Source organism: Carcharodon carcharias, chromosome 18 (assembly GCF_017639515.1).
Source record: "Carcharodon carcharias isolate sCarCar2 chromosome 18, sCarCar2.pri, whole genome shotgun sequence".
NCBI lineage: Eukaryota > Metazoa > Chordata > Chondrichthyes > Lamniformes > Lamnidae > Carcharodon > Carcharodon carcharias.
In genome coordinates, this window is record NC_054484.1 from 106,294,600 (window position 1) to 106,311,954 (window position 17,355).

Below are 17,355 nucleotides of genomic sequence, written 5' to 3' on the forward strand. Positions count from 1 at the left end.
ATAGTAGGAGAAGATTGCTGTGAAGATCAATGCCAGATGCAGTGTTGCAACAAGTTCAATGGCCTCACCTAAGTGGTCAAGGTAATATATCCCAAGTGCACCACTAGCCTCAGCCACTGCTCAATGTACCACAGCCCCCATCGCTCACCTAGCAACAATCTCGATAAATCAGGACTCATATCAAAGATTCACAGCTTCCCCACACCCTCATACACTTAGCACTGCTTCAAGTCTCACATCCACATCTCCCAGCTTGCATACACTGCCATCTGTTCAACCATTTCAGGCACGTCACCCAAACACATTACACCAGAAACACTGACACACTTCTTGTTTTCTTGCAGGAGAAGGTGACCCATAACTGGTAGATCTAACTCACAGGGGCTAGGCACAGCTGCATGTCCTGACCACCACCACCCCCACACCGAGGGGAAGACAGTGCTCATCGAAATGGGAGGGGCCATTGCTGAGCCTATGGCCAGCAGTGGGATTGAAGCCATTGAAGATGATGTTTTGCTTATAGCTAAGCCTCCTTCTCACATCCACTTCTTTCTGATCTGACTATCTCTTCTCACTTACGAGCTGCAGATGGTGTAAATATGCACCTTCTACTTGCCCCCCCGCCCCACCACAAACCTATCATTACTCCTTTCTATTATCCAAGAATTGCTACTTGGCCAGGCAGTGAACAGCATTAAAAGACTAATGCTGAAAACACAGCATCATCACTTGATCTCACACTCACAGCTATCAGCTCAGGTACTGACACTGTCCATCTCTTACAAGATAGACTCAAGAGAGATCTGCATGTAATGAGACACTGGGCATGAATGACCTGCAGCCCGGGCAGGGGTCAAGGATAGTGCGAGCGCTACTCACCAGAGGATGAGGTCGCAGAGGACTCAGAACAAGCACTTCAATGAAGCAGCCTGCAAACAACCAGAACTCCCAAGCTCAATTTTTCACCCATTGGCTGTGATTTTAAGCTTTTGAAAAATTCCAGTGCTTTGTTGACAGGGCTAGGTCTTCTCCATAATGTAAAATTGTCATACTGACTCCAGTCTTCCCTTGGAAATCCATCATGGGGCAGGGGATGGGAGGAGTGGAGATTGTTTTTTAATTCTTTTACGGCTGTGGGTGTCGCTGGCTAGGCCAGCATTTGTTGCCCATCCCTAATTGCCCTTGAGAAGGTGGCAATGGGCCAGTCTGTAACGTTCTTTCAGAGAGCACTGAGCCTTGTTCTAGCTGCTATTAATACATTCTGCTTTCTGACCTTTATGCCACTATTAGCACCTGCCTTAGTCTTTAACACTATATTTAACGCTCCCTTTGTCTTCTGTCCATGATATCTTTGTCACATCTCTCCTGAGCTCCCACATATCCCTGACCTTCTATTTTGCTCCACCTGCTCCACCCCCTCTCTTCAACAATATAAAACCCATCACATTTCTACCTCTCTTCAGCTCTGAAGAACAGTCATATAGACTCGAAACATTTGCTCTGCTTCTCTCTCCATAGATGCTGCCAGACCTGCTGAGTTTTTCCAGCATTTTATGTTTTTACTTCAGATTTACCTGTTGGTAATTTTAACAGATAATTTAATATGAGGACAAAATCAGGCATGATGGGTAGGTTGTGCGAGTTCAATAGCTGCAATTATACTGAAAGTTTTAGGTGCCCAAAAATCTGTTATAAATTTCATTACTGCAAATTTAAGTAATATTAAAAGTCTTTCTTGAACTGATATGACCTATTCAGTTAATCAGAATGTACTGAGGATATTATAGACCTGTTGAGAGTTCAGTATTGGGGAAACAGTGTGTGCTCTAATTATGTGTACAGAGAGAAGTAAGCACAGTCGCATGAACATAAGAACATAAGAACTAGGAGCAGGAGTAGGCAACTCAGCCCCTTGAGCCTGTCCTGCCATTCATTACAATCATGGCTGATCTCATTTTGGCCTCAACTCCAATTTCTCGCCCTCTCCCCATAACCTTTCAACTCATTACTAATTAAAAATCTGTCCATCTCCTCCTTAAATTTATTCAGTGTCCCGGCATCCACTGCACTCTGAGGTAGTGAATTCCACAGATTCACGATCTTTTGAGAAAAGTAATTCCTCCTCATCTCTGATTTAAATCTACCACCCCTTAGCCTAAAACTATGGCCTCTCATTCTAGAATGCCCCACAAGGGGAAACATCTGCTCCACATCTACTTTATCTATCCCCTTTAGCATCTTATATACCTCAATTAGATCTCCTCTCATCCTTCTAAACTCTAGCGAGTATAGGCCTAAACTGCTCAATCTCTCCTCATAAGACAAGCCCCGTACCTCTAGAATCAATCTCGTAAACTTCCTCTGAACCGTCTCCAATGCAACTACATCCTTCCTCAAGTAAGGGGACCAAAACTGTGCACAGTACTCCAGGTACAGTCTCACCAATGCCTTGTACAGTTGCAACAATACTTCCCTATTTTTATACTCTATTCCATTAGCAATAAATGCCAAAATTCCATCTGCCTTCCTTATTCCCTGTTGTACCTGCATACTAGCTTTCAGTATGCTTAGTCATACTTATCACAAGCCCTAACAAGTCTGCACCTTTGTTAGGGAAAGGAAACTCGCTTAATGAGTTGCATTAAGTCATTACATGGAGGCAATGGATGAGAACAGATATATGCTCAAAATGCAAATTCACCTGAACGTTTGGGCGAGATCGATTTGGTTGAATTTTTGATGTTTTGATGTATTTTTGCTAAACTAGCTTGCCATGCTAATCTACAGTCAAATCTGGGACTTTGAGCCAAACACTTCAGGTATTAAGTGCATATTTCAGATTCCTTCTCAGGACATGGGCACTGCTGGCAACATTGGCATTTATTGCCCATACCAGGTTATCCTTAGAAGGCGGTGATAGGCCCTCTTCTTCAACTGCCGCAGTTCATTTAGTGAAGGTACCCCCACAATGTTGCTAGGTAAGAAATTCCAGGATTTTGACTTAGCAATGTTGTGTGTCCAAGTTAGATGGTGTGTGACTTGGAGATGAACTCAGGGGTGATAATATTCCAAAGCAGCTAAACAGTTGAAGTTGTGGGTTTGAGAGGCACTGTTAAGGAAATCTTAGCAAGTTTCTGTAGATTGAACACACTGCAGCCACAGTACACTGGTGGTTGAGAAGGTGGATGCTTAGGCTAGTGGAGGAGTTGCTTGTTGGTGTTGAGCCCCTTGAATGATGTTGCAGCTACACTCATCCAGGCGTGTGGAGAGTTTTTCCCTGATTATATTGAATCCACTTTTACTGCGGCTCCTTGGTGCTACACAAAGTCAAATGCTACCTTGATGTCAAGATCAGTCACTTCTGTTTCACTTATGGAATTCAGCCCTTGTGTCTATATTTGCTGGGGGTCCGGAGTTGAATAGTCCTAGCAAAACCAAAACTGAGCATTACTGAGTCATTTATTGGTGAGCAAATCTTGTTTGATAAAGCTGTTGATGTCACCTTCTATCACTTTGCAGATGACTGAGAGTAGGATGACAGGCCAGTACAGCTGGACTGGTGTCAGACTTGTATCCTTAAGTGTGTCCAGTGCAGTCAGACTTGATGTCACAGGAAGTGGAAATTGAATTGGTTGGACTGGCATCTGTGATGGTGGGTCTTTCAGGAGGAGGCCAAGAAGGATATCTACTCAGCACTTCTGGCTGAAGACGGCATATGCTAAGCTTCTCCATGGTTAAGGATGAGATGTTCATGAAGGCTCCTCCTGCCCTTAGTTGCTTAATTGTCCATCTCTATTTACAGCTGGATGTGACAGCATTGCAGACCTTTAACCTGGCCCATTGGTGCAGGACCTCTTAACTCTATCTATATCATGCTGCTTTTGGTGTTTAGTGTGCATGCAGTTTTGTGGTGTAGCATCACAAGTTTGCCACCAATAGCAATGTATACCCAGCCTGACATAGCGCAGTCTGAGTGCAGAATAAAATCCTATCGTCAAAAATTGTCTAAAAATTCCTCCACATAGCAAATATCTGACTAAGCTTTTTGTCACTCGTATTCATTTGGCTTGGTGTTAAATTGTCTGATTACACTGCTCTGTAGTGGCTTAATAAGTTAGGGGGCTAGATAATTGCAAGTCATTGTTGTTGTTATTTGTCACAAATATAGAGCCGTAGCGGGTACCTGAACTTGCCTACAAGGTAAATGCAATGCATGGTGGAGTGCTAGCCAAATGTAACCTAACAAATGCCCAAAAGAATACCAATTTTATTAGGCAAATGGATCAAACAGAAGGTAAGCTTTTACCTATTGGAAGATTGGAAAGAATTATCAAACGAAACACAAAACCTCTCCTAGAAGTTTGCTGAAGTGTGATATCATTAGAGAGAAAGCAGTTTACCGACCTCTCAGCAAGTGGAATGCCACGTCTGTGGGACGAGAAGGGGTTGGACAGGAAAAAGATATCTCTGTAACTCTTTATCTGTGTATGCGAAGTGTTACCTGTCATTCAATGCTATAACTAACAGGAAATGATGAGTAGAAATTCTTCATAAGGAGAAATACAAAGATTCATGTGGTGGTGGTGAGCTTAATGTTAAAATCAATTGTTTCATAATGGAGCCAAAAATAATGTCATCTTGTATTGTTGAGGATTAATCCTGGTACCCCACATTGTGACAAAGGTCTTCATTGTTAATCTGCAAAATGCAAGACCTTTATTAGTGCTGTGCAGTTGAAACATATGCCTCAAGCAAGGTTTCAAACCTTACTGTACTCCATTTATCATAAATAGTAAAAAAAAAATACTGTTTCAAAACTGTGAAAGAACAACATTAATATTGTCGGCTCATTGTAATACCAGAACCTGTAAATGAGCTCTTGTACCATGTTAACTGTTTCAAGTTCATTGATCTGATTTTAATTAAGAAAAAAACCCTGAGCTCTGTTTGATTGATACATTTAATATTTATTGAATATTGTTTGCATGGGAGAAAAGAATCATTGCATCACTGGGAATAATATTACTTCAGGAATATAATACTTTTAAATTAAAAATTACATTTCTCCTATTGGCTGTAATATATCTCAGATGTAATAATACTATTTATGGATTTAATTATTTAAAGTTCTTGGCTTTTCCGTGGCCTGCAACTTCATCTTTCTAGCCAGCATTCTCTAAATCCATGCTCCCAAATTCATCGGGAATATGATACTATTTTGTTTGTGAGATCGGAGCCATAAGGTGAGCAGCACTGCACGTTCGTGCTTAAATCCACCAATGACGATACATGGGTGCGGATTGCTTTTAATCCAATCTGGGGTCACTCGTTAAAACAATTTTAAGGTTCAGTTGAAACATTTCATTCCAATGGAGTTGGCCATTTAAATGTGAAAGGCTACAGAACAGTTTTGAGAGGGCTTATAGGTCCATCAATATTTTGGTATAACATTTTGAAGAAAAGCAGCGTTCACCAAGAAATGTACTTTCCAGTCGAACAAAAAAGCTGAAAAAAATATTCAGAGTAATTTCTGTAACAGGGCCTGAACACAAGTATGGCCTGGATAGGCTGGCTGCCATTTCTCATTCTTACATTCTGATCTTCTAATATATTCCAGCTCCATAAGTAGCTGAGCTAGATCCTGTTGGATAAATGTTATATCCCGTGAAAAGTGAAGGGATTTATAAAACGTAAACAGAACTTGGAGGACAATTGAACAGCTTTATCTAATTTTCAGGTGAACCAAACTATGGTAGGTATGCAAATCTTCATCTAACACAAAATATTTTCTTTTAAGTTTCTTGCCTCCTCTCCTGAAGTGACTGACAAACTGGGGTTTGATTTCAAACATCATTCAACATTTCATCCAAGTGTCCTTTCTTCATTGATGCAGTAAGCATTAGCAGACATATCATAAAAGGCATCGAAAATAGGCTTGAACTTGTCCTATCCCAATGTCTGTATCCATGATCCTTGCTGCAAGGATCACTCAATAGGGATCAAAGACAGGAAAGCTTGCCTTATAGACCCCCTTCTTAGACTGAGGTCAGTAGAAGCACTATCCTGGCACAGATTGGCTCAATCGGATCAGGTCATTAGTCAGTTTGGTTCAATTGCATCTGTCTCTGCTCATAATCGATCAAGGCAACTTTTATAGTCCCTCTGCCTGGTCATGGCTGTTAATGTACTCCACTGGTCACAGTTACAATTTTTATCAAATGTAATTTCGGTTGGAAAATTCTGATTGAAACAAAACATAAACAAATGTGGTCAACCCTCCTTTAAATTATCTTCCTTTGTTCCTCAGTACTTCATTCTGAAAACTCCTCCGTGTAACTTGAATGTACTGAAATCAAAGCTCATTGTGCAATCTATTGCTCACGTTCTTTGTCAGGGCCTTAAAAACAGTGAAACTACTTTAAGTGTTCCCTTCCTCCCAAATCTACACACCATTAGAAGCCAGGATTGGCACCATTGAGCCACTAACCCTTCACTGAGCTCATCATCTCCTGTTGATGAAATCTCGCATCCCTGGTTCAGGTATCTCAATTTTAAAACAATGGAAAATGTCATTCTTTAGATGTCGTTAGGGAGGGAAAAGTGGGATGGCTGAACGTGGAGTAATGGACTGAGTCAAAGGTGATTGGCTCCTTCCATTCTATAGTCACAAAAACTTCATGGGTTGAATTTTACATTGATTGGGTGGGTAGGCACACGCCCAACCCGATCGGGCATGAAATCATGCAGGATGACATCGGGTGAGCGTCCCAATGACATCCTGTGCTCGGTTGGTGAGCGCGTGCGAAAGTAGGAAGCACGCCCGCCAACAATTAAGAGGATAATTAAGCCCATTAACAGTGCAATTGTCTGTCAGTTTATGTAGTCCATCCAACCTTACAGTTGGCGGATGGGCAAATCGGCCAGGCAGCCTTTACATTTTTCAGCAAACCTCATCGGTGAGGTTTCCGTTATTAAATAAAATAAAAATGGAAATCTGTGGGCAGCATTTTTAAAATCTATATGTTCAGGTGCCTGATTGTGCTTCACAGTGCATGATTCTCACTGACTGGCTGTTAATTGGCTAGCCAGTGTGAAATTGCGACCAGGGACCACCAATCATGTTTGCCTGCCGAGCTGGAAATTCAGGCCCATGAAGTTCCCGATTATGGAGGTGATCTTATTGTTGCTGGAAACTCCTAACTATTTACAAAAGTAACTGTGCAGACGACCCGAGATGACCATCCTCCTTGAAATGAAACCTGTTAATATAATTTAACAACATTCTTTCCACCCTTTCAATTTCTATTAATAAAATACCTAGTCCAAACAACCAACACCAATTATTAAAATGCCTGACCCAAGCAACTAACACCAACTACTCACATACCTAATATAAATGACCAAATTCAAGTAACAGAATACTTGATGTAAATAGTGAATTGTAAGTAAGAGAACCTTTGATCTGACATCTAACTTAACATAGCTTGGACCAGTACATGTACCTATCATTGGCATTACAGAATCACTCTGAAGTTGCAATAAACATACATGTCCAATGTTAATCTAGGCAGAAAATGTTCCCAGTTAATCAGGTTTTCAGACCACAGCATACCAATTAATGGAATCCCAGTATGTCACCACGTACGCAAGATTACAAATGTAGCAGTTCAAAAAGGCAGTTCACCACCGCCTTCTCAAGGGCAATTAGAGATGGGCAATAAATGCTGGGTCCAGCCAGCGGCGCCCACATCCCATGAATGAATAAAAAAAAATTCTGTCCAAATAATTTTACATGGTATTCCAATATAGCATGAATTATTCAATGAGATAACATATTATTGCAAACTGGTTAGCAGTAAGTAGACATCAGAACTCCTCGTCCAGGACAATCTTGATTCATAGCTAAAATGTTTGGATAAATTAGTAATATGTTAATAAGCATTCAACAATATACAATTGCCTGGGAGCCTCTCACCTTTGGAAGTGAAGCACGAGAGCCAGAACTCTGTGTAGTCATGGTCAGCACTGTAGTGATGCCTAGAGCTACTCTCGCTGGAGCAGCATCCATGTTAATCCAGAATGACACCCAGGACAGAATGACAATCAGCAGACTCGGAATGTACATCTGGATTAAATAATAACCCATCTGCCTTTCCAAAAGGAACTTCACTTCAATGCAGGTAAATTTCCCTGTTAAAGAAAAAAAGTGGCATCAGTGAGATAGACTCATTACATTCCCTTAATTCATTAGTATATTTACAGCAGCATCCTATGCTGCCATTGTATCCCATCTTACTCATGTTCTGTTAATAATTGGAATATCGAGGGCATTTAAGAAGTTCAACTTGGCTCAGAGTGCATTATATTTGAATACAGAACTCATGTACAGACATAAGAAATGGCAAATATTCTTTCCTTAGTAGCAATTCAATTAGGATAAAAAGTAAGTTAATCACAGCCCATTCCTTAGTTGCTAGAAAACCTCAGTCAAATTACTCATGACTTATCAATGGATATAAGTTGATGCTTGAGGCAAAACTAAGATTAATTAACTAGTTATCCCTGAGATAAATTGGTGACCAGCACATTGTGCAATCTAAAATAATTGCATATAGATAAACTTTTCCACTCAGCACATGGGATACAGCGGTCAATGGTTATGTTGCTACATTAGTAAACCAGAAACTATGCTGAGCATCTCCAGGAGTTAGGAGCTTCCTGCTTGGTGCCAGCAGCAAAGGCAGACAGTAGCCATGTTGGAGGTTGCCAGTGCCTTGCAGAAGACAACAGGCAGCTCCTTAGAAGGCCAGGAGTGTTCAAGGTGATGAAAGGGGCGGTGCTGTTGAGGTTATGGTAGAGCACTGGAACTGGTGCAAGGAGATCCAGGAAAGGTCAGTTTTAATTAAATGGAGAGAAAATTTCTAATGGCCATGCAGTGAATCCAACAGCTGTGCATTAACATGCACCAGACTGTTCAGGTTCACCAAATTAAGGAATCAGTATTGCAATCGCGAACTCACAGGCCCCTTAACATTAAAGAGTTTAAGAGGCCTTTAATTGGTGCTGAGTGGGTTCCCTCCCCAGTGGCCCTTTGAAAATTTAAATCTATCTCAGAGGCATCGTATCTCAAGATAACCCCTGGAACTTCAATTTTTAAATCCCACGTACACTGGGTCTCAACCAAGTGGCCTTAGAAAATATGATCCTAAATGTTCAAATCTCACTGCGAGCATTTGAGAATCTGAATTCAGATTTTAAAATCTGAAATTAGAAAGCTGACATCTATGAAGCAACCATGACGTTGTCAAATTGTTGTAAAAACCCAATAGGTTCACTAACACCTCCCAACGAAGATGCGCTCCTTATTCAGCTTCACCTATATGTCACTCCAATTTCACCCTCTAACTCGGTAGGTGCAACTAGGTGGGGACATTAAATGCTGGTCTTTATGACACCCACATCCTGAGAATGAGAAAAAAATAGGAGCATTGAACAATTGCCAAAATAAAATTAAAACAATGCCATTTACCCACAGAATGGCTTCCAGCTTAACCATTCTAGGGTCAATTATCTGGTCCGCAATGTTGCACTGCCAATTTTCCACTCATTCCTGTCACCTTCAAGGGTTTGGCCACAATCTGCTATACAAAGTGAGCGGCTGGGCCTGGATTGAGCTGCAGCTGTGAGCTTGCCCAAAAGGGCCTGGAATGCTGTAGATTTCCAACAATGGTGACGAGCTTCCAATTCCAGTTCCAATATGGGGCTGGCAGGTCGTCTCCATTATGTAAATGAAGTTGACTCCACAAAAGCAGGCCGGGTCAGCACACTAACGGATGGTAGGTGCTAATAAGGCAACCATACAACTAATGTCCAATTAGGAGCCTGAACTGAAAACCAGCTCCTTCATGTGAGAGTACGCTGGGCTGTTTGGAGATTGCTGGCTGCATTAACCAAGCAGGGATCCAGGAAAAAGGATCCCACGCCGGATTACACAGCCCTCACATGTATATTTTTCAGTGACCCTGGTGGCTGTAACATCTATCCTTTATTGTGGTAATATAGGTTTTACTGGGTTGATTAAAGTGACCACCGTAATTACCATGATTATCTATAATTTACTATTTGCCACAGGCCCAGGTTGACTATCTCTTGGCTACATTAATATTGATGCCCTGCATATTTAAAACTTAGAGGTTTCAATAGTCCATTTGGAGAATCATGGGCCCAGAACTTTCGATCTCTGGCCGGTCGTACCCTGGATGTACCCCACAAGATGCGCTGGGGGACCCCTTGGAAGTTCCAATGCACTGACTATGCGAGAATTGCCAGGAGGTTTGGACTTCCAATGGGCAATTCCCTGCATCTGGAATCCTCCAAATCTCTGAGTCGGAGTCGAAGACTTTGGATGGTTCCGACTCACTTACCAGAATAGTTACCCAGGAAAAGTTAGAATTAAAACCAGTAGCAACTATACTAGTGACACCCCCAACTCCCACTGGACCCTTGACTATCCTCCCCTAAATCCCAACTGCACTCCGACTACCCCCCTGCGAACCCCCAGCTACCCTCCGACCCAACTATCCCTCCCAACATCCCCTTCTCCCCACCAGCCCTTCAAATAGCCCCACCCAACCTGACTACCCCACCCCACTCCCCAAATACCTCATCCCACCCTTACCTTCTCTCCGTAGCTTCTCTAAATGGCTTTGGACTTTAAAATTACTGGAATACAGCAGCTAGAACTGTAAAAAGGGTGCATGGCTTGGCTTCCCCTGACGATCCTACATTACAAGGAAGGATTCCAAGAGCCCCCGTGCTCCACATTTCTGAGGAGGCCTGATTCTGAAATCCAGGCATGGAATACGGAACCCTGGTGCAATGTAAGAAAATAAGAATGGAGTAGCAATCCAACTGTGATTGCCACATCTTAGAAGGTTCAACCCATGACATTTCTCAACATGTGTCATGTTCTGAACTGCTGCAATATCTTATGGACTAGGGAGTCTCTCTGTTGGTGAGTATGGGTCAGGAATTTGGATTTGCATCGGATTTACAGCACTCTGTGCTAAAGGAAACCTCTGCTGCTGGCCAGCAATCGGCTCACTAAAGTCAAACAAGTATTTTCGCCACATTCTCATTCACTTTATTCTGACAAGCTGCACTGCTAATAGTTGTCACACCTGTATAAAATGGGCAAGATGCCAATCTGCTGATCTGGTCAGCTGAGGTTAGCTTCTTAAAGCTAGTTTTCAGTTCTCAAAGTGAATTCCAAACGTGTGTTTTCTTTTGATTTGCTGTAGGACCATGCCTTCCTTCCTGGAGATTAACCCTGGCATTTTCTCTGATGCCAGAAAACCTCTTGCTGGCTTGCTTACAGATACAAGGGAGCTGGGAGACAACCTACTATCTGGGCCACCTCAGTCCAGCTCTCACTTAGCTCTGGCGTTGATAGTGGCCTTTCACTCCAGAACAGGCGACCTCCTTTGCTGGACCTCCTGCGGCATAACTCCCATGGTGGTCTCTTCTGACTACTGGACAGTGCCCTGAAATTTGGAGGCCTCTGCCTCATGTATCTTTGCCAAGTCAGCTGCAGGATGCCAAATGGGCCACCCAGCCCAATTCATCAGGTTCAGCAAAGGAAACCAAGCCAAAAGCTGCTGCCAAGCTAAATCCAAGTGCTAAAAAAAAGGACAATTTACTGAACCAATCTTCTATTTCATTATCCCAGTCATGATACCTAAAGCTTAAGCAGATACTCTTAAAGGTTTGGAGGGTCAGTACTTAACCATAAAAGTGACCTAAGATATGAGCGCCACAATAATCTGGAATAAATGAGTTAAAAAAGATAAAAATTTAACTTCCCTCTTTAAACATAACTAGCAGCTTTTTAAAGTTGCTGCCTCTTCAGATTTGTTCTTCCCAGTCAATTGCTCTGGTGGTTAGGCTCTCTTTGTGCTAAAACAAAAACAGAATTACCTGGAAAAACTCAGTAGGTCTGGCAGCATCGGCGGAGAAGAAAAGATTTGACGTTTCGAGTCCTCATGACCCTTCAACAGAACTGAGTGAATCCAAGGAAGGGGTGAAATATAAGTTGGTTTAAGATGTGTGTGTCTGTGTGTGTGTCCGGGGGGTGGGGGGGGGGTGGTGGTGTTTGGGTGGGGGGAGAGAAGTGGAGGGGGTTGGTGTGGTTGTAGGGACAAACAAGCAGTGATAGAAGCACATCATCAAAAGATGTCACAGACAAGAGAATAAAAGAACACATAGGTGTTAAAGTTGGTGATATTATCTAAACGAATGTGCTAATTAAGAATGGATAGTAGGCAACTCAAGGTATAGCTCTAGTGGGGTTGGGGGGAGCATAAAAGATTTAAAAATATCTAAAAATAATGGAAATAGGTGGGAAAAGAAAAATCTATATAAGTTATTGGAAAAAACAAAAGGAAGGTGGAAGAAACAGAAAGGGGTGGGGATGGAGGAGGGAGTACAAGATCTAAAGCTGTTGAATTCAATATTCAGTCCGGAAGGCTGTAAAGTGCCTAGTTGGAAGATGAGGTGTTGTTCCTCCAGTTTGCGTTGGGCTTCACTGGAACAATGCAGCAAGCCAAGGACAGACATGTGGGCAAGAGAGCAGGGTGGAGTGTTAAAATGGCAAGCGACAGGGAGGTTTGGGTCATTCTTGCGGACAGACCGCAGGTGTTCTGCAAAGCGGTTGCCCAGTTTACATTTGGTCTCTTCAATGTAGAGGAGACCACATTGGGAGCAGCGAATGCAGTAGACTAAGTTGGGGAAATGCAAGTGAAATGCTGCTTCACTTGAAAGCAGTGTTTGGGACCTTGGACGGTGAGGAGAGAGGAAGTGAAGGGGCAGGTGATACATCTTTTGCGTGGGCATGGGGTGGTGCCATAGGAGGAGGTTGAGGAGTAGGGGGTGATGGAGGAGTGGACCAGGGTGTCCCGGAGGGAACAATCCCTATGGAATGCCACCGGGGGGGTGAAGGGAAGATGTGTTTGGTGGTGGCTTCATGCTGGAGTTGGTGGAAATGGTGGAGGATGATCCTTTGAATGCGGAGGCTGGTGGGGTGATAAGTGAGGACAAGTGGTACCCTATCATGGTTCTGGGAGGGAGAGGAAGGCGTGAGGGCGGATGCGTGGGAGATGGGCCAGACACGGTTGAGGGCCCTGTCAACGACCGTGGGTGGAAAACCTCGGTTAAGGAAGAAGGAGGAAATGTCAGAGGAACTGTTTTTGAAGGTAGCATCATCAGAACAGATGCAACGGAGGCGAAGGAACTGAGAGAATGGGATGGAGTCCTTACAGGAAGTGAGGTGTGAGGAGCTGTAGTCGAGGTAGCTGTGGGAGTCGGTAGGTTTGTAATGGATATTGGTGGACAGTCTATCACCAGAGATTGATACAGAGAGGTCAAGGAAGGGAAGGGAAATGTCAGAGATGGACCACGTGAAAATGATGGAGAGGTGGAGATTGGAAGCAAAATTAATAAATTTTTCCAAGTCCCGACGAAAGCATGAAGCAGCACTGAAGTAATCCTTGATGTACCAGAGAAAGAGTTGTTGAAGGGGGCCGGAGTAGGACTGGAACAAGGAATGTTCCACATACCCCGTAAAGAGACAGGCATAGCTGGGGCCCATGCGGGTACCCATAGCCACACCTTTTATTCCAATCCCTCTACACCTCCATCCCCCACCAGGATGGTCTGAGGGCCCTTAGCTTCTTCCTCGAACAGAGGCCAAAACAATCCCCATCCACCACTACTCTCCTCCGTCTGGCTGAACTTGTTCTCACACTGAATAATTTCTCCTTCAACTCCTCTCAGTTCCTCCAAATAAAAGGTGTGGCTATGGGTACCCGCATGGGCCCCAGCTATGCCTGTCTCTTTATGGGGTATGTGGAACATTCCTTGTTCCAGTCCTACTCCGGACCCCTTCCACAACTCTTTCTCCGGTACATCGATGATTACTTCGGTGCTGCTTCATGCTCTCGTCGGGACTTGGAAAAACTTATTAATTTTGCTTCCAATCTCCACCCCTCCATCATTTTCACGTGGTCCATCTCTGACATTTCCCTTCTCTTCCTTGACCTCTCTGTCTCAATCTCTGGTGATAGACTGTCCACCAATATCCATTACAAGCCTACCGACTCCCACAGCTACCTCGACTACACCTCCTCGTACCCCGCTTCCTGTAAGGACTCCATCCCATTCTCTCAGTTCCTTCACCTCCATCGCATCTGTTCCGATGATGCTACCTTCAAAAACAGTTCCTCTGACATATCCTCCTTCTTCCTTAACTGAGGTTTTCCACCCACGGTCGTTGACGGGGCCTTCAACCGTGTCCGGCCCATCTCCCGCACATCCGCCCTCACACCTTCTCCTCCCTCCCAGAAACATGATAGGGTCCCCCTTGTCCTCACTTATCACCCTACCAGCCTCCGCATTCAAAGGATCATCCTCCGCCATTTCCGCCGACTCCAGCATGATGCCACCACCAAACACATCTTCTCTTCACCCCCCTGTCGGCATTCCGTAGGGATCGTTCCCTCCGGGACACCCTGGTCCACTCCTCCATCACCCCCTACTCCTCAACCCCCACCTATGGCACCTCCCCATGCCCACGCAAAAGACGTAACACCTGCCCCTTCACTTCCTCTCTCTTCACCGTCCAAGGGCCCAAACACTCCTTTCAAGTGAAGCAGCATTTCACTTGCATTTCCCCAACTTAGTCTACTGCATTCGCTGCTCCCAATGTGGTCTCCTCTACATTGAAGAGACCAAATGTAAACTGGGCAACCGCTTTGCAGAACACCTGCGGTCTGTCCGCAAGAATGACCCAAACCTCCCTGCCGCTTGCCATTTTAACACTCCACCCTGCTCTCTTGCCCACATGTCTGTCCTTGGCTTGCTGCATTGTTCTAGTGAAGCCCAACGCAAACTGGAGGTACAACACCTCATCTTCCGACTAGGCACTTTACAGCCTTCCGGACTGAGTATTGAATTCAACAACTTTAGGTCTTGAACTCCCTCCTCCATCCCCACCCCCTTTCTGTTTCTTCCACCTTCCTTTTGTTTTTTCCAATAAATTATACAGATTTCTCTTTTCCCACCTATTTCCATTATTTTTAAATATTTTTAAATCTTTTATGCTCCCCCCACCCCCACTGGAGCTATACCTTGAGTGCCCTACTATCCATTCTTAATTAGCACATTCGTTTAGATAATATCACCAACTTTAACACCTATGTGTTCTTTTGTTCTGTTGTTTGTGACATCTTTTGATGATCTGCTTCTATCACTGCTTGTTTGTCCCTACAACCTCACCACCCCCTTCCACTTCTCTCCCCCCACCCAACATGCCCCCCCACCCCCCCACACACACACACCTTAAAGCAGCTTATATTTCACCCCTTCCTTGGATTCACTCAGTTCTGTTGAAGGGTCATGAGGACTCGAAACTTCAACTCTTTTCTTCTCCGCCAATGCTGCCAGACCTGCTAAGTTTTTCCAGGTAATTCTGTTTTTGTTTTGGATTTCCAGCATCCGCAGTTTTTTTGTTTTTATCTCTTTGTTCTAGTTCTTCATGCAGTGGGAGTCCATGAACATGCTCTAATCTCACTAAATTTGGTGTGGCAAGTTCTTTCATATAGCAGAGATTAATTAGCATTTACAGTACAGGCTAAGACTTTCAATGCAGTAGGCCCACACTGTGATTATGCTCCACACAGTGTAGTTGCCATGGGCTTTTGAGGCATTGATTGGAATCCAGCACATTCTCTCAGCTATGGAACCAGACATGGAATGAGTTGGACTTGCCCTAACAAAGTTCCCTCTGGCCTTCAGGTTCTCCAAGAGGCAGTTGTCCATAATTTTGCACTAAATTGCAAATTACACTTCAGGAGACTGTAAGAATGGTGTATTTCTGAAGTTAAATTCTAAACCATTTATTGGCCAGAATAGAAATCTTTACTTTTCATCTGGATGTTCCTAGGATATTTGAGGTTGACAGGGGAAAGCGAAAACTATAACTAATGGTTTGATGCCCCTACTAAAGTAACAGGGAGAGAAATTTTGAGAGGAACATGGCAAATATATCTACAATAATTTCTACCAAACATGTCAAAAAGCAGAAATATTCTTCACTTGATCAGCATAAAAAGACGAAAACCATTTATTTAGGGAATATTTTTGGTTCAGGTAATGAATGGTAATGATATTGAAGGAATTCCCTTGGAGGCTTTGCTGCCCCAGACAACATGAGAGCATAATGGAGCAGTATTGACACCAGTACATATGATCATTAACCCATGGGTCTTCAGTTACCATGTCATTTCATGAGCCCATTCTAACCTACTTCCTTCATAGTGCCAAGCAGAGTAATTTTTCCAAGCCAATTCTTTTGATGATGATATTCATGAGATCAGAGGTGCACTGACCTAATAACACAGTATCACTTCTGTCAGACTGAAGGAGCTATGAGAAATGGAGAGGGGTTCTGGTGCAGCACCGAGCAATCTTCTCAGGTCTGGTTAAACTTTGTCCAGCATTTTAAGAGGAGCTCTTGTGTAAAGAGAAATGCTTAAAGCAATGTACAAGAAATTTCAGTTGCAGTTGAAAGGTGGAGAGTCTTCTCAATTTGACCCAGCATACTGCACTCAATGTATCACTGTGATGCTGCACCTGTTTCACACACAGGCCGTTGAGAGGTGTTATATGAATTACAAAGCACCTGTAATGGAGGAAAACATCTGAAGGCTCCGGACGGCAGTGTAACTCTGAAAACCGATGCCGGACCAAAGAAGAAGTTAGTTTGGATGACTAAAAACTCAGTAAAAGAGGTAGGTTCTGAAGGAGTGTCTTAAAGGGTGGGGGATGGAGAAACTAAGAGCTTTAGGGAGGGAATTCCAGTGCACCAAGCCTAGGTAGTTGGAGGTACAGCTGGCAATAGTGGGACAAGGGAAGTGGTGGATGAATAACAATGGCTTGCGTTTTACGGCACCATTAATGCAATAAAATGTCCCAACATGGTAGTAGACCAAATGTGGAGGAATGCAGGGTTCCTGGAGGGTTGTGCATCTCAATGAGGTTTCTGAGATAGGGAGGGTGAGGCCTTGTGGAGATTTGAATATGAGGATAAAAGTTTTAAAATTAAGGTTTTGGTTAATCACAAGTCAATGTAGTTCAGTAAGAACAAGGCTGGAGAGTTACTGAGATTTGGTGCCGGTTCTGATACAGGCAGCAGAGTTTTGGTTGAGCTATAAGTTTCTGAAGGTTGCAAAATGGGAGGCAAACCAATGGAGCATTCGTCCAGAGATAACAAGAGGATGGTTGATGATTTCAACAGCAGAT

General features: G+C 43.4%; 1 protein-coding gene across 1 annotated transcript in view; it reads right to left on the reverse strand.

Annotated features, from left to right (window-relative positions):
- The window catches only part of glra2 (glycine receptor, alpha 2), a 399,641-nt gene that overhangs the window by 146,653 nt on the left and 235,633 nt on the right, over positions 1–17,355 (reverse strand). The window contains exon 7 of the mRNA XM_041210937.1: positions 7,976–8,190. Coding sequence (XP_041066871.1) covers positions 7,976–8,190 — 215 coding nt within the window. The remainder of the gene's footprint in view (positions 1–7,975; positions 8,191–17,355) is intronic.